Source organism: Tenrec ecaudatus, chromosome 16 (assembly GCF_050624435.1).
Source record: "Tenrec ecaudatus isolate mTenEca1 chromosome 16, mTenEca1.hap1, whole genome shotgun sequence".
Classification (NCBI taxonomy): domain Eukaryota; kingdom Metazoa; phylum Chordata; class Mammalia; order Afrosoricida; family Tenrecidae; genus Tenrec; species Tenrec ecaudatus.
The window spans coordinates 81,626,126-81,644,092 of NC_134545.1; the positions used below are offsets into that span (position 1 = coordinate 81,626,126).

At 54.2% G+C, this 17,967-nt stretch overlaps 1 protein-coding gene across 1 annotated transcript in view; it reads right to left on the reverse strand.

The window, feature by feature from the left end:
• SLIT1 (slit guidance ligand 1) overlaps positions 1-17,967 on the reverse strand; it is a 200,359-nt gene that overhangs the window by 58,486 nt on the left and 123,906 nt on the right. Inside the window, exon 5 of the mRNA XM_075533452.1 lies at positions 367-438. Coding sequence (XP_075389567.1) covers positions 367-438 — 72 coding nt within the window. The remainder of the gene's footprint in view (positions 1-366; positions 439-17,967) is intronic.

Here is a 17,967-nt window from a genome sequence, read left to right on the forward strand (position 1 = left end):
GTCTCCAATGCCCTGAGGTAGATGTTATTAGCCCCACTTTAGAGGACAATGTATCAAGGCTCCAGGAAGTTGACTGGCTCGCAGCACATTAAACACCAGGATTGAGAGCCAGCTCTCCTATAAGGGCAAGGGCAAGGGCATGAAGACTGCGCCCTTAAATGGGCTGAGAGCAGCCCCCCATGGCCCACAGTTCACGACACTCCCTTCAGTCTGGTTTTCACACGGAAGCATGCCAGAGGGAGAGGCTTCAGATTGTTCCGGAAGATCCAGTTGATGCCAGCGTCTCCTGAGCTGCGCAGACGAAAGGCTGGGGCAGACACACAGAGGCGTTTGCAGCCTGCCCCTCGCTCCCCGGCTGGGACTCACAGGTTTTTGAGGTCCGTGGCTCCTCGGAAGGCTTTTCTGGGGATGGCCTGGATGGTGTTCTCACTCAGGTCCCTGTGGGGATAAAGGCAGAGGGAGAACCAACGGTCAGAAGAGAGATGCCCCCAGACAACGTGTAAGGCAGGCAGGCCAGCACGCAGGCTGGTCAACGCTATGTTCCAGCACCGGCAGAGCGGCCACTCGACAAGCTTTGGCGAATGCGGGATGGAAGTAACAACCCCAAGCCTGAACCAGGGTGCTGCAGACCCAGGTGGTCTCTACACCCATGGAGCCGGAGGGTTCTGACAGCCCCTGCCCCTCTCCCACCCCATGGTGTGCTCTCCCCAGAGCCATGGGGGCCCCCTCCCTGCCTAGAGATCCCCATTGAGACACCAGGACAAGGACAAGAGTCACAGCTAGCACCCTGGGGCCCTGAGGTCAAACCCCAAGACCAAACTCACAGCCATCAAGTCCATGCTGACTCCCAGTGACCCTGTAGGACGGGGTGGAACTGCCCTGCGGGTCTCGGAGACTGTCACTCTTTGCGGAAGTAGAAAGCCCCATCTCTCTCCCTTGGAGTGGCTGGCGGTTTCAAACTGCTGACCTTGCAGTTAGCAGCCCGGCTCACAAACACTCCGCCACCAGGTCAGAAAGGCTGGGTTCAAATGCCAGCCCCCTCACCTCCGGGCTGTGTGCTGTGCCCCCCCACCTCAGCCTCTTCACTTATAAATGAGAAAAGCAAGACCCTGGCGTGGGAACCCCAACCCTGAGGGGGGCCAACCTATGTGAGGCCCTCTCCCCCAGCCCAGCCCCCACCCCCTCCAGCCTTCAGAAACCCAGCCCACAGGACCTTTCAGCCGGGCGAGCCCTGGAAAGACGACAGTCTAGCCCGCCATGCAGACACTTCTCACTTGCTCACCAGCGGCCTCCCTTCACTGTGGAGGGCCTGACTCTGTCCCCAGCACAGCACCAGCATCTCCCCTCCGCCTTCCGCAGGCAGGGAGCTCGGGCACTCCGCAGCCCCTCACCCCATCCCCTCTAGATGCTGCGCCCCATCTGCACACTGTGCTCTCCAGTCTGTCACTGGTCAATGTACCCAGCCTCTCAGTTCTTTCTTTTCAGTGGTTCCCACCAACCCCTTTTATCTTTTTTTTTGGGGGGGGGGTAGTTGGGGCATTGCTGCCTTGAATTGTCTGCCTGATCCCATGGTCCCCTCTTCCTCCCCGAGAAAGAGCTCGCCCCCTGAGTACTACCTCCTCTTCCCTATGTCTTCGCTCTAAACAGAGCACCAAAGTGGTGGATCCCCTCCAGGCACCGGTGGGCCTTTGTTTGTGGACCCCCTCCCTTTTTCTTGAGCAGGATGAGGGCACTGGGCAGGGCGGGATGGCGGGGTAAATGGCTGCCCTTAGAGTAAGGGTTGTGTAGACCATACAGGTCAATAAGAGGCCCCCACACTCAGGAGGCTCTGGGGCACACAAGCCCCTAGTAAGTGAGGAGCTGACCTGTTCACACCAGCACCACAGACACGGCTGGCTCCCAGTGGCACCTGCAGGGACAGTTGTACAGTTCTGGGGGAGCCCGGCTGGAGAGGGTGGCTCTGCCCAGCAGCCTTTACTGAGGGGAAGGGACTCTAGCCAGTGGGCTGCAGTGTGTCAGTGCAGTTGGTATGCCACTGCCCGGTCAGTTCCCTCAGCTGTCCTAAGCATGGTCTTTATCCAAGTGGGGACCCTGCAAATGGATTCGGGCCGGCTGCCACTGCCATCCATCGCCTCTGTGAACTGGGCGCTCGCAACGGAAGCTGGGATACCCTTCCCTTCTCCGCGTGTGGCGACATTGTAACTAGCATGCTCTCTGTCGCGATAGTGTGGGTGGGTAAGGACAGAGGCTCGGCAGAGGTCACCTCTTGGGTTATACTGTAGGTTTTTTAAAAGATCGTTTGGTTGGCATGCACTTCATAGATCATATCATTTAATCGTGCAAGCATGTTCAACCATCACCCCAATTCCAGAACATGCTCTTCTCATGACAACATTGTTAGCTCTCCATTCCCCCTACCCCGCACCCCTCCCCCCTATCGCCATAGATCTACCTCCCCTGGATTTCATATACAGAAAATCATACAAAACAAAACACGTCATACAAAGTCATAGGAAGCAAGCAAAACAACAAAAAACCCACAAACCCAACAATGACTAGACAAAACAGACACCTCGATCAAAGAGAAAGCAGAAAATACTAAAAACTGAAGCAACTTTATTTATTTTATTAATCATTTTATTGAGGGGCTCTTACAAGTCTTATGACAATCCAATATTCAATTGTACTAAGCACACTTGTACATATGTTGCCATGAACATTTCCAAAAAATTTCTATTTGAGCTCTTGGTATAGCTCCTCTTTTTTCCCTCCCTCTCTCATCCTCATGAATCCTTGTTATTTCATGTCATACACTGTCGGTTGTCTCCCTTCACACACATTTCTGTTATTCATCTCCCTGGGAGGTGGGCTATATATCTAACCTTGTGATGGGTTCCCCCTTCCTGCCCCCTCCCAATGCCCACCATCTCCCTACATTCATGATATTGATACTCCCTCTACTGTTCCTAAGGGGTTTATCTGTCCTGAACTCCAGGTGTCAAGAGCGCTTATCTGTACCAATGTATAGATTGGTCTAGCTGGATTTGTAAGGTAGAACTGGGTCATGGAAGTGGGGGGAGGAAGCAATCAGGAACTGGAGGAATGATGTGTGAAAAACCGAAACAAGTTTAAATAGGTCCAAAGGGACATCAAATGACAGGGTGTTACATTGTAATCTAACTACGTCTTCCATAATCAGTTTTACATGCTCTCTGTGGTAGCCAGGACACTCACATCCCTGGACAACGTGGTCAGAGGGGCTTCACTGGGACAGTCCATGGAGCTGGAGCCTCCACTCTCCTCCACAGCCTTCTGCAGGCAGGTTGTTCACAATTTAAGCTCTGATAATGTTCCCTCTTTCTGATTTGGGTTTTATTATCGACAATCCTTGGATCACACAGGCTGGTGTACTTCCATGTGAACTTAGTTGACACCTTCCTTAGATGGCTGCTTGTTTTAGGACAAGCCTCTAAGGCCCCAGATGCTATTCTTTCTTGTAACTGGGCCTAGGTGGTTCCTTCACCACCCTTTGCACCGAGCAGGGCCCAGGGATGCCGGTGGTCAAGGACAGGCATTGTCAAGTCCATGCTGGCAGATGCAGTTCGTTTAAAATGTAACACCTTACCCTTTGATCTCCCTTTTGATCCATTTTAAAGTTGTTTCCGTTTTTAATATTTTCTGCTTTCTTTTTGATTGAGGTGTGTCTATGTTTTGTCTAGTCATTGGTGTTTGTGTGATTTCTCTTATATGATTTTCTGCACATTCAATCCAGGATACGTAGATCTGTAGAGACAGTAAGTGGATAGGGACAGGGGAGGATATGGGGCCTCTACTGGTGACCATCCTCCAACCAGAAGTCTGGGAACCAGAAGCTTGAGGAACCAGATCATTGGCAGGAACTCTGCACCGACAACTTGCCTCCATTGTTCCATTTAATCCTCACCACTACTCTTTAAGGACGGTGGCTTATTTTTATTGCTTCGTTTATTGATTTTTACCCAACCTTGTTCCAGACAGGCTTTAAGGTGGCTTACAGGAATTGATACACCAGCAAGAGAGCAGGGAGAATGAAAAGGGACAGGTCAGTGGGGACACAGAGATGCACCCATGATGGGGGACCCCCATCCTCACCACCTCCAGGTTGCATGGAGGGCGGCCAGCTCTCAGAGAGCCCACGTGCACTAGGAACCAGGCCAGCTAACAGAGGGCCCCAATGTATGGGGACATTTGAAAGGCCCTCTTCCTCAGGAGTGCAGCTATGAGGGGCACTGAACTGAGACAAGAATCTTCCCAGGGGTCTCTATGAAAATGACGGTGCCACCCAGTCAAGGACCCCACAGCCTTGACGGGTTGCAGGCGTCTGCTTCTAGGCACGAGCCAGGCAAAGCAATTCTAGAAGAGGTCACACCAGGGACTAGGGAGGCAAAGAGGGCCAGTCTGGGCAGGACATGAGAGACCTGTACAGGACAGGGCTGATGGCAAAAAGTTGGGTGTGCTGGGAGCCAAAGGCTTCAGGAAAGAGGTCACCGCTGGCGGCCTGGGGTCAGGGGAGTGGATGGGATATCACACAGAGGCATCTTGCCGAGGAAAGGTATTCCTGGGTGGTGACCAAAGGGTTGGCGGCCATCTAGAGGTGCTTTGAGAGAAAGAGCTGGCAATTTGCTGAGAAACCAGCCCATGAGAACCCTGTGTGTGCTCTGACCCTCACGACACAGGACATCATGGGTCAGAGCTGGCTCAACAGCTGCTGGTACCCGGTATGGAGAAGGACAATGCCTGAGGCCGGCAGACAAGAGATGCTTGGTACCAAGAGCCCAGAGGCCAGGGCTCGGGCAGAGCTGACTTGGCCAGGATCACAGAACTGGACTGACCGGGGAACCTCAGCCAGCCCACAGCAGTGAACAGTAAGCGCTGCTTCAGTGAAGAAAGCAAAGGGATAGAATCTGAGACCCAGGAGAGGCCAGCTTGCCAGCCAATAGAAAACACTAAGTCCTGGAAGTCTGAGGAAAATGCAGCATGCTGGCGCCCAAGGCGATGCTGGAAAGAGCCCACACTTGGCAATGAAAAGGGTCTGGGTTCGATTCCTGCTGCTATCGCAAACCACCCATGGGGGCTGGTGGGGTGCTGAGACCTTCAGTCAAATGGGAATGAAAGTTCCTGCCTCGCAGGGGCAGCTGCTTCTGCTGTGGTAAATCCACTTAGCAAGAATCAAGAGACACTGGCTTTTGTCCACCCCTCAACACAGCAGAGGAGCCTGGTGGGACAGGGGCCAAGCACTCAGCCAATGGAGAGGTTGGGGGTTCAAACTTGCTACTCGCTCAGTGGGAAAGAAAGTAGCAATCTGCTCCCATAAAGGCTCCAGCCGAGGAACGCCCTTGGGACAGTTCTCTCTGCCCTTGGCATTGACTCGATGGCAGTGGGTTTACACACAGCCAGCAGCTGTCTGCTCCTGTAAAGATTTACAGTCCCAGAAACCACTGACAGGGTCACTTAGTGGTGCTACTGGGTAAGCATTGGTAGCTAACCAGGCTTAAGGAGCCCTGGTGGCGTAGTGGTTACACATTCAGCTGAAATCTGTGGGGTCAGTAGTTTGAAACCACCAGCCACTCTGTAGGAGAAAGACAGGACTTTCTAATCCCATTGAGAGTCACAGTCTCAGAAACTCACAGGGGCAGTTATACTCTACCCAATGAGTTTATTTTTGTTTTGAGCTAGGTATAAGGTCAACAGTTCAAAACCACCAGTGGTCCTATAGGAGAAAGATGAGACGATCTTTTCCCATCAAGATGTACACGCTATGGGGGGAAAATAAGATTTACACCCTAGGAAACCCTTTGCAGGGTCACGATGAATCAGAACCAACCCCAAGGCAGTGGGTAGCATTAGTAGATCTCTTTCCCAGCGGTTCTGATTGATTCCTGGTGGCCTAATGGGCTACACGGTCAACTCCACCAGCTCTTCCGCAAGGGAAAGATGAGACTTTCTGCTCCCATAAAGACTTACAGCCTTGGAAACCCACTAAAAACCAAAATGAAACCTCCCCAAATCCTGTCATCAAGTTGATTCCAATTCACAGGGTAGAACTGCCCCTGTGGGTTTCTGAGACTGTCACTCGGTGGGAGTAGAAAGCCTCATCTTGCTCCCAAGGAGCAGCTGGTGATTTCAAACTGCTGACCTTGTAGTTGGCAGTCCAATGCACACCCACTCTACCACCAGGGCTCACGGGGGCAGTTAGGGTGTTGCTTAAGATTCTGATAGCTCTTTTCAGGTTTCCCACTAGGTGGTGCTAGAAGCTGTCCTTGAACTTGGATGCCTTCCCTGTCACATCCAAACAGAAACAAAGGTATCCATCCGTTTTTATCTATCTTTGTTCCAACTTGGCATCCTACCTGATCCACAGTTGTCTTTCCCAGCCCCCTATGAGATAAAGTTTCTCCCAAAGCGCAGCGAAACCGACCGGGCCACGTGCGCTCCCCCCACGGTGTCTCCCAGGATCCCAAGCCTTGGCTTTGCCTGCTGCTGGGTCATCTGTGCATGTTCTCCCAGGCTGGCTTCAGGGAGGCACATGGCTGGGTGCACCAGGCAAAGTGAGACATCTTGAGAGAGGCCCACAGGAAGGGCCAGCTCAAGCCGGGGAGAGCTTTGACCCTGAGGGCAGGGGGGCAACCAGAGCTATAGGGGGGGGGGTCAAGGGAGACAAAGTCCTGACTCATGTGGCCTCTCTGCCACAGTGCCTTTGCACCTGCCCCCTCATCAACCTGCCCATCTCCACCTATGGACACCTCACCTCCACCTGTGACCAGGCCACTGTCACCCGTCCCGGGAAAAAATGGTTTGTAATGAAATTCTGCTGTGCGTACTGGCTGAGGTCCATCCCCCTTCTAGACCACAATCGCCCCGGGGGCAGATGCCGTCCCTTTAGCTCCCCATCGAACCACTAGAGCCGGGTGCACTCAGGGGCTTGGGAACTGTGAGTTGAGTGAAAATAACTGAAGGAAAACCTGGACCTGCCCTGGTTCCTCTGTCCTGATCCCGCTGCACCTTTCCGACCTCAGCAAGGAGTTTGGCAGCAAGAGGAAAGCCAGGCTTGGAGCCGCCAAGGCGTCTGTGTGTCAGAGAGCCCTCGGCCTCCTGCCTATGCACGAGGACACTGAGGCCTGCTCTGCCCGGCATAGCCGGACCCCCATGAGAGGAGGGCTCTGAAGGGGGCAGGAGCCGAACAAGCACTTGCTAGAGATCTGCTTGTGCTGATGCTGTTAGGGTGGGCCTCCTCTTCCCTCGCACGCACTCATGGAAACAAGAATCCTCAGACACTCTCAGGGGACTGTGTGGGCACCCAGGGCATCAGCAAGGGGCTCTGGGCAGCCACAGAGGAAGGCGAGTGACTGTCCTGGGACCCGGCACAGAAGGTAAGAGTCCTGCAGACACAGGCCCGGCCACCACCCCCCCACTCCACCCCCACCAAGCCAGCATGAATGCATGCATCACCCTGGGTCCCAGCTTCCTGGTGTCCCTGCTGGCCCCTGCCCCTAAGTAGGGACACCCCCTGATTTGAGCACTACCCCCAAGTGACCCCACCCTGCTGTCCCTTCTCCATGCACTCTGCCAAACCCCCCAGCTTCTGCTCAGGCATCAGGGCACTGGCTGGAGAAGCCGAGGTCAGGACCCCATGTTCTCGCTGCTAATCTCCCTTCACGCTCTAACCAGATTGTGCTCTGCTGCCAGACCAACCTCCAAGGTGATCACCGGGGCCCAGCAGGGCCCTGGGGACTGGCATTCAGCCAAGGTCAGCTGGTTCTCAGGCCTGCTGCCCGCAGAGCCCAGGTCCTCTTCTGCCTGCTTCAAGCTCTGGGCAGTCTGGCTGAGGCCATCCAACCTGGGCGCAGCCAGGAACCAGCCTGGCTGCTCCAGGACACCTCAGCGGGGGCTTCCTGGCCAAGAAATGACTAGGATAAGGGCTTCGGGCTCTCAGACAGACTGAGACCCAAGTTTTCTTTTTTAAAATAATTTTATTGGGGGCCCATATACCTTTTATCACAATCCATCCATCCATCCATTGTGTCAAGCACATTTGTAAATTTGTTGCCATCATCATTCTCAAAACATTTGCTTTCTGCTTGAGCCCTTGGTATCAACTCCTCATTTTTCCCTTCTCTCCCCACTCCCCACTCCCTCATGAACCCTTGATAATTTATAAATTATTATTATTTTGTCGTGTCTTACACTGTCTGATGTCTCCCTTCACCTACTTTTCTGTTGTCCGTCCCCCAGGGAGTAGGTTATATGTAGATCCTTGTAATCGGTTCCCCCTGTCTATCCCACCTTCCCTCCACCCTCCTGTTATCATCACTCTCACCACTAGTTCTGAAGGGATCATCTGACCTGGATTCCCTGTGTTTCTGGGTCCTATCAGTACCAGTGCACATCCTCTGGTCTAGCCAGATTTGTAAGGTAGAATTGGGATCATGATAGTGGGGGAGGAAACATTAAAGAACTAGAGGAAAGCAGACCGAGTTCTCTAACTGCTCTGTAAAGTGTAGCTAATCATACAGTCGCAGGGGCCCCGCTGGACAGGGCCACCATGAATACCTTCAGAATGGTCTTTACCAGGCTCTGTCGATGGGGCATGGAGGCGGCCCAGGCTGAAAATGCTGGGTGGGAGTCAGCAGGCTGAGTTGAGGCGGGGTCTGCACCAACTCTAGACAGCACTGGCCCCTGGTGGCTGAGAGGGTCCAAGGGCACTGTGCTGCCCACATGGAGCCGGGGCACGTGGCTGGCACTGAGCATGGTGTGGCCAGGCGCCCTTGAGGAAGAGAACCCACACTGTAGTCGTCCAGCACTGAGACGAGCAGCTCCAGCATCACCAGAGACTTGGTTAGAAAAAGAAATAGACACTTTCCAGGCCTGACCCATTGAATCAGGAGGCCCAGGTGGACTGCTTGTCAAAAGACTGATGATTTGAGACCACGCAGAGGTCCCTGATCCAAGCTATGGTATTGTTAATGACCTTATATGCATGTGAAAGTTGGGTATTGAGCCTTCCTCTCCACTCGGGGTTCTGAGGTGCTGGGTTGTGGAGTCTTAGCATGGAGTCTCAAGCAGTTTCTCTGTGTCCTCCTCAGAGCAAGGACTGTATTGGCGGCACTGCGAGGCTAGAGGACGTCATTTTCAAAATGCAGAATGGTGCCTCAGCCTTATAAAGTCTCTAGGAAGACTGCCACCCCTAGGCTAACGTTTACCAGTCACCACTACTATTCCTGCGAAAGTCCCGTGGCATTGAGCACATGTGTAAAGTGCGAGCCATGGAGAGGTATGTTCAACGACACAAGATCAGAGAAGGTTCCTTCGGAAAAGCCATTCCTGTTCAATAAAGAAGATGGAAGATAGTGTGTTATCAAGAATGCCCAGTCAAGAAAAGGAAGCATCGAGGAGAGAAGTTTCAGTCTTGGCAAACGTGAAGCATCCAATAGTGTCCAGCACGGAGAAGCATCTGAAGCAAACAGCCCGCCCTACCAGTAATGGGTGACTGGGAACGAGAGCGGTTTAAGCGAATCAATGCTCAGAAAGGCATTTGTTTCAAGAGGAGCAGATTTCGGACTGGTTTGCACAGGCGTGTTTGGCCGTGAATGTTGGATATTGACGCGGAAGCCTGCGAAGCGATGCGTCTGAACGGTGGTGCTGGAGACAAACATGGCCAGTCCCATGGACTGCTCAGAGGACAAACCGATCCGTCCCGGGAGCAGGGCAGCCAGTGCTCCTGAGAGGCACAGATGGGAAGGCTTTGTCTCACGCACTTTGGACACGTTGTCAGGAGAGACCAGTCCGCGGAGGACAGCATGGTAAAGTAGAGGGGCAGCGACAAAGAGGAGGAGCCTTGATGAGATGGATTGACAGTGGCTACCACCATGGGAACAATTGCGAGGATGGGGCAGGACGGGTGTTGTTCCGTTCTGCTGTGCCAGGATCCCTGTGGGTCAAAGCCGACTGGATGACCCCAACCAACAAGAATCAGGCAGACTCGAGCAGAGCCAGCAGTGGGTACATCCTTTGGACTCAGGGAACCTCCTCACTCCAGTGGGCAGAGCTGCAGTACCCGAAGCAGAGGGAGACGTTGGAAAGCAGTGGGCAGAACCAGGAGACCCAGTAGACCGGCCTGAGTGAGGATCTTCCTGGCCCGTGAGTGAGAAGGCTGTGTTTGCTGGCAGAGTGGTGCCTTTGCCAACCCAGGAAGCTAGAGCTGAGGGCCTTTGGTGCCAAGGCTTCCTGGCAGAGTAGGGTGCCACTGAGCACTTCCTGGTAGAGCTAATGGGGGTGTTGTCATGCTTTCCCACACTGGGCAGGGACTAGGAAGCTGAGGGCCAGAGAGAGGCCTGCCTGTGGGCGTGACTGAGAAGAGGTTATCCTGATTGAGGAACTACTTCCGGAGTATTCCTGAACCTGAATGCTGCTCATTTCTCTAAGAAAGGGGTATTGGTGGTGTAACAGGTTATGTCCTGGTAACCAGAAGAGAGGCAGTTCAAACCCCCCAGCCTCTCCGCAGACTAAAGAGGAGGCTTTCTGCTCCTGTAAAGATGTATACCTCCGAAATCCAGAGGAACAGTTCCACTCTGTCTTTTAGGGTTGCCATGAGTCAGAATCAACTCGATAGCACAGGGTGTGATTTCCCTAAAAATAACCCCAAATCCCATCAGCGGAAGAGACCAAAGTCCCCCTCTCGCTGGTTCCTGGAGCCGCTGGTTGTCGATGCAGGCTGCTTAGTTCAGCCGTACGTAAATCAAGACGGCCACTGGCCTTGGTCTCTGCCTGCAGCAGCAGTCTGTTCTTCAGCAGGACAACGATGACTTTGACCTCAGACCCCAGGCTCAGGCTCATGTAGACACAGAACGCATTTAAAGATGGGAGGAAAGGAAGGAGCAAGGCCTGGAGAGCCGTGTCGTCGGATCAGACACCAACAACCCTATGGCGCCCAGCGCTCCTGGGGCACTCATGGAATCGCTGGGAGCCAGAGTCGGCTTGATGGCAACTGGCTCTGGCTCTGGTCCCCGCTGAACTCACTGCCATCGAGTCGATGCCCACTCATAGCCACCCTACAGGACAGGGGAGAACTGTCCCTGTGAGTCTCTAAGGCTGTAACTCGACGGGAGTAGAAAGCTCATCTTGCTCCTTTAGAGCGGCTGATGGTTTCGAACCTCTGACTTTGCGGTTAGTGACCCAACCACACCCCCAGGGCTTCTCGCTTATGGAACAGAACTTGCCTTTTACCAAGCTCCCCAGGCAGTCGGCCTGTGTATCACAGCAGCGCAAGGCCTCTGCTTCGGGCAGAAGGTGCCCTTCACATGGTTTAATGACCCCGAGACTCGGCCGCATTTCAAAGCATGACTCTCACTCTCTGCAGCTCCTGACTCTGGAGGTGACCTGGACACAGGCACCTGTTCTGGCAGAGGGGAAGTGGACCACAGCCTACCACCTGTGAGATGCCACTGCCCACCTTCACCGGGCGACGGGAAGAGAGGCTTCCTGGAGGGGGAGTGGAGACCCACTGTCCATTTGCCCCGGGGGTCCTTCCTGCATTCCTATTGGGGCTGGAGTGGCTGGGAGGAGGAGCCGGCTGTCTTTGCCCCTTGCCAAGCGCAGCCAGAGGCCCCGCCATCTCCCTCCTCTTTTTTCAGCAGCAGCACCTCAGTCTCCATGTCAGAGACCAGAAGCAGGTAAGGGCAGAGCCCCAGGGGCTGCTTCTGTACCCCAGGCAAGTTCCTTGCTTTGGGTCCCTCTCCTCAGGGGAAGAGCTGGCAGCACCCCACACCCTCCCCCTTAGGAGACCCCGAGGTGGGGCTGGCCCTCTCTTCACTGTCTCCGATTTCAACTTTCACCTCAATCCCACCGCTGCACCCAGGAAGGAAGTTCATTCTTCCATGACTTGCCCTGCCCTAGCCCTGGGGACCATATGGAAGTGCCCCAAGTCAACATGGGCGGGCTGCATGTGCACACCTGTCCCCTGGCAGGGGCTGGGGCTAAGTCACCTGTGGGGTGGGTTCTAAACGGCTGTGCTGTCTCTGGTGAAGACCTCAAGGTACGGCCCATGCTCTGTCCTCCGGGCCGTCCCAGGGCCCCCTGTGAGGCGCTTTCCTGGTGGCCAAGAGGAGTGGCATGTGAGGGAGCATGCTTCTGGATTCAGGCTTGGGGGAGTGGGCAAGACAGAGGGTGCAGAATATGGAAGAGACCAGGGGGTCGTGCCAAAGGGATGGAAGCTAGTGGGGTGATAGGAGCTGGTCCCATGACCACAGCCTAAGGTCCTTTCCCCTTGGCCCTGGCTCCCCTGTCTGCTGTGGTCAGAACCTTGGTCACTTTCCCTCTGGGCCTGGCTGCTGCCCTGAGGTGGCCAATCTCCCTCTCCGACACTCTCCCACCCTGTCCCCTGCCCACCCTGAGCCAGGCCAGCTCGACTGAGTGATAGGGACAAGAGGAGAAGCTAGCCTACCAGCGGAGCCTCCGGGAGGGAGCCAGGAAGCCTGGTTTCAAAGCCAGACTCCACGTCTGCTGGCTGCCTCTCTGAGCCCCAGTTCCCTTGTTGGAGTATCAGCCTCTGGAAGGGTGATCCACGGCCAGGGAAGTGTGCGGAAGACCCAGAAGGTGACACTGGGCCAAGCCTTCAATTGGGGTTAGGGGTTCAAATGAGCACCCACCAATTACTGAGCAGCCCAGCTCTGCGCCCCAAGGAAAGAGCTGTCTTCACCTCTCTGAGAGTCACTGGGTTAAAGCACATGTGTGTCTGAGGTGGGCCATGTGGAAGAAATGTGGATCAGACAGTATTTTCCCCACCCCCACCCCCAGAATTCCTGATACCCCACTTCTGCAGGTTGTGGGGGTGGGGCGGCCAATGCCACGGATGGAGGGGCACACTTTCTCCGTACCCGGCACCTTGTGCCAGGCGCCATCAGCTGGCGAGGCGCCCTCCTTGCCCGCCCACAGCCACGAGTCCTCAGGAGCAGCTGCCTCCCTCCAGCCCCCCCCAGAGTTAATGTTGCAGAAACTTCATTAGGCAGAGAAATGAAGCAGCCTGGATGGCCGGCCCTAAAACGACCCTGGTGACACTGCTTTGCACGAAGCTGTTTGTGATTCTGCTTTGGGTGCAGCCAATTCCCACCTCAGAGACATCGGAGGAGAGGCAGACACACACCACCAGAAACACCGCTCCCCACACACCCATACCCCCAGCTCAGGAGCAGCTGCTGTCTGGAAGCGAAGGCTTGGCCCAGTCAAGGCTGAAGCCGCTCCAAGGCTGGAGTCCTGCTTGGGAATGGGTGGCTGGGGGACACGCAGGAATGGCAGGCGGCTCGATGGCGAGAACATGTGTGGGGGGGCGAAGCAGGCAGAGTACCCGCGTGTACTTTGGCATGTTGTCAGGAGAGACCCGTCGCTGGCAAAGGCCATCTTGGTCCAGTGGAGGGGCAGCCAAAGGGAGGGGCAGGATAGACACCAGGCTACAGCCGGAGCTCAGAAGTAAGAACGCTGTGAAGACGGCGCAGGACGCTGGTGTACACCGGATGACAGCACCCAATCATAACAGCAACCATGTGCTGATCCCCTATCCCCCACCCCCACCCCGCAAGACCCAGGAGTTCTGCCGAGCCCCAAGCAGGGGTGAAGTGGGGGAGACCAGATGCCTACTACTTGTGGGCAGGAGCAGTGACCTCCGAGGTGTGCAGAGGACAGCAAAGGAGAGGGGAGACTATAACTCTGAAGTGCGATGGCTTCATCCTTTACTACCTGGGCAAGTTACCTTTACTGAGTCGCTTGCTCACCTGTAAAGGAGGGTTACTCGACCCTTCAGGGAGTGGTGGTGAGGATTAAGCAACACAAACACCTCTGCCGAAGCACCCTAAGGGCAGGACCAATCTATGCTGTTAGATGGTGAGTGGAGGGGCTGGCAGGATGACCTGATTGTTACCAGGGCTCATTGTGAGAGCAAAAACTTGGCAATCTAACAAGGGGGGTGGTCGATTAGCACACTCTGCTGGGAATAAATAAGAGGAGCCATCTCAGAAGCAGAAAGGGGGTTCTCACTACCATCAAAAAAGAAGGGAACGTGTCCTCCAGGCCCCCAAATACAGAGACAAGAAGCTGCGGCACCCCAGGAGTGGCAGGAGACAGAGGTGGGCAGAGTTGAGCGCCTGTGAGCAGGAGGCTTGCCTGTAGAGCAGGGTGTCTCTAGGCACCATACTGGGGCACTAGGTTTGCTGACCCCCCGCCCCCCCGAGCTATTCCTCAGTGCCTCTGCGCTGAAGCTTTTGACAGAGGGGCCTATGCGATGGGCATTTTCAGCAGCTATACAAGAGCGTTGTCATGAGCAGGGCCAAGGCATGGAGAGCTGAGAGGCTGAGAACCAGAGAGAGCAGCCTGCCTGCAGGCATGACAGGGAAGATGCTGTCCTGACCAAAGAACTGTGTCCTAAGCCTTTCGAATCCTGAATTGTATGATCTGAGAGTCCCAGTGGCCACCACCATGAACCAAACCCAGCTGAGAAGTCGAGTGCTGTGGAAGAGAGGGGTGGGGTCAGAATTGATGGAGAAGGTGGGAGGGTGGATGTGGCATTGGATTCTCCTGCACTGTTGGCAGTCAGAGGAACTCAGGTGCTGTCTCCATGGAACTTGTTTATTTACTTGCACATCTGCTATAAGTGAGCGCTGAGATCTTCTCATACCCAAGGGGACCATGTGAACGGATCTATGACACAATTGACCCTATACACAGGTCAGAGCGAGCGTGGGGCCACAGGGCCCATCCTGGTTCTGCAGCCTAGAATGGAGGCCTCCCAAGAGCCCCTGTAAAGTCATCCCACAGCCAGTCCCCCTCCAGAACACAAGCCACAGATTGGTCAGTTCTCCAAAGATCGATTTGCTAAGCGCCTTCGTTTTCCTTCACAGCCGGTCTTAGTTGAGTGATTCCTGTCCCTCTCCTCACTGGCCTTTGGAGGTTGGCTGGCTTGTCCCTGCAGCCACAGGGAGAGGCTGGGGGCTGGCTCACCCACCATACCCCAAACACCAGGAGCTGCGGCAGAGACAAAAGGCACAGTGCTTTAAAACGCTATAATAGAGACAAAGTGCAAACCAGTCAACTCACACCAAATAGTTCAGAGAAGTGAGTCTATTTGACGAATCAGTCATTTGACAGATTGGCCATTCAGCGAATTGGCTTTTAGCAAAATGACATTTGGTAAATTGGTCTGCTTCTGATGCAGCTACGGGGCAATTACTTACACATCCCCAGCAAGGGCTCACAACGGCCTGGCCTCAGTGCTCGAAGTACTTGCACGGGCCAACCCCACCCACCTGGACCCTGCTCTTGGCTGGGCTGGCTGGAGGTGGTAGATTCTGGAATATTCTGAATCCCAACGAGGAGACAAACCGCACAGTATGACAGCCACCCCTTGTACACTTTGATCCTCTCAGCTGAGTTCCTCTAGCCTCCGAGAGCAGACTCTGTGGGGTTTCTCCCTCAGGTGAGGAGCAGCAGGGCTGGAGTAAATGCCCGGCTGGACCTGAGTGCGCGCGTGGGTGGGGGCGTGGGGGGGCGGTCTGTGGGGTAAGATGGCAGCTGAGCACAGCGAATGTGTGGCACCACCCTGCAACTCCCCACCACCTCCCAGGCAGGCACAAAGACCAAGCAAGACCCCACAACCTGGGAACCGATCACAACGATAAACCCCTACCCCCCAACCCCTCCAAGAGGGTGAAAAACAGAAACGTGGGTGAAGGGAGACAGCGGGCGGTATAAAATATGAACATCGTAATAATTTATAACTTACCAAGGGGTCATGAGGATGGGAGGGTGGGGGGAGGAGAGGGAAAAGAGGAGCTGATACCAGGGGCTCAAGTAGAAAGAAAATGGTTTGAAAATGATGATGGCAACATATGTACAGATGTGCTTGATACAATTAACGTATGGATTATTATAAGAGTTGTAAGAACCCCCAATAAAATGACTTATAAGGGAAAACAAGCGCCCCACAACCTCTGAGCTGATTCAGACTCATAGTGGGTGGAGAGACAGTGCCCAAGACTGTAGATCATGACAGAGGCCAGCGTGGGCCACCTCTTTCTCCCATAGAGTGGCTGGCGGGCTCAAAACGCTGACCTTTGGGTTTACTAGTGCTTTAACTACTGAGCCACCAGGGACCCTAGGAAAAAGGCCAAGCCCTGCGCCCTAAAAGGGCAAAGGAGGCTTCCAGGTGGCGGAGAGTGACCAAGCAGCCACAGCAAAGCAGCTGTCCGTGGAGCTGTCCACGGTGCTGAACCTGCTCGGCCAGTTCTAAGTCAACATCAAAAAACCAAACTCACAGCTATCCAGTTAATGCTGACTCATAGTCCCCCACCCCCGTGAGTTTCCAAGACTGTAACTGTTTACAGGAGTAGAAAGCCCGTGGGGGTTTCGAACTGTCCACCGTAGTCCAGCTTGCAGCCACTACACTATCAGGGCTCTGACTCTGGTCTGCTACATGAACAGTGTCCCAGCCATGTCAGTCTTGCTCCTCCAACTCACACATCAGATCCATCTACTCAGCCCATTGTCCACCCTCACGAGGGTGTCTGCTCAATAACAGCCACACAGAGGGCCGAGAGAGCACCGCGGTGAGCCTACAAGGACACACTCTTAGACTCCAGTCCACATCACTAACAATTCAACAGAAGGCAAAACCTGGCCCTACCCCACGTCTTCAGATAGCAAGCCTCCCACTGACCTGAATGCGCAAGGGCTCTGAGGAAGCATCCAGGTAGGCCCCACGTGAAGCCCCAGAGCAGGACACTGTAGCCCTTAAGGACTTTAACTTTACCACTGACTCACATCACACAGGATCCCTAGCAGTTTAGTTCTACACATGGGTCTCTGATCTTCAAGGTCAGCAGCTTGAAACCAGCAGCCGCTCCAGGGGAGAAAGATGAGGCCTTCTACTCCTGTGAAGAGTTAGAGTCTTGGGAACTCACATGGGCTGTTCTGCCCTGTCCTATCGGGTGGCTAGGACCTGGCAGCAACTCAATGACAATGAGTTTGTTTTTCTTTCTTGTATAGTGCACAACTGATCATGATAAGGAGGATGCTAACATCAAGGGGCACTTACTACCTGGCTACCACTGTTCTGGGTGCATATATAGTACACAGCCTATGTGTACTATATATATATATATATTACAGCCATTATCTCAATTCAACCTCACAGCCATCTTAGGAGATCAATACTTCCATCATACTTATTTTCCAGGTAGCATAGCTGTCAGACTGCAGAGCCCACCTGCTAACACACACACACACACACACACACACACACACACACCGCCCAGGCTGCACTGGCTCAGCACATGAGAACCATCACAGAGATGGAGAGGCGGACGGGGCGTCTTCTAGAAGCAGATGTAATGTCAGCAGAGACGCTTGATAGCTGAGCTGGGAGGGGGGGACGCGGTGAAAAAGCTAAAACGCAGACAAGAGCTCCGTTGCTGCACAGTGTGGTGATGAACAGTCATAATGTTGACACTGAGTTGTCAGGGAAAGGTTACAATATGTTCAGGACCTTCTGTTTTAGATCTTAGATAATTGTACAGTGATTTGCAGGCAACTTCTCGTCAAAAATGGCAGAAGCTCTGGATGTTTTCGCTGCGTGGGCCACAGCTGAGATGAGCATTGCCGGCGGGGGTGGGGTGGGGAGCTCCTTGTCCACCCCCGGCTCTACCACGTATCACAGAACTGCCACACCTCCCAGGCCCCCGTGGGTCAGAAAGATGGGAAAGCCTTGGAATCATGGCACGAGGGGCTTCAATCAAAGCAAGTGCAGACAGGTGACTGTATTTGAGTTTTTGTCCTGTAGTTCTCTGAGAAGGAACAGAGTCAGGGAGGGGGCGTGTGGTCCAGAGAAGGGACTACAAGACCATCAGCCTTCCTGCAGCCCCTCCAAGGGTTTCTCAGAGAGTCTTG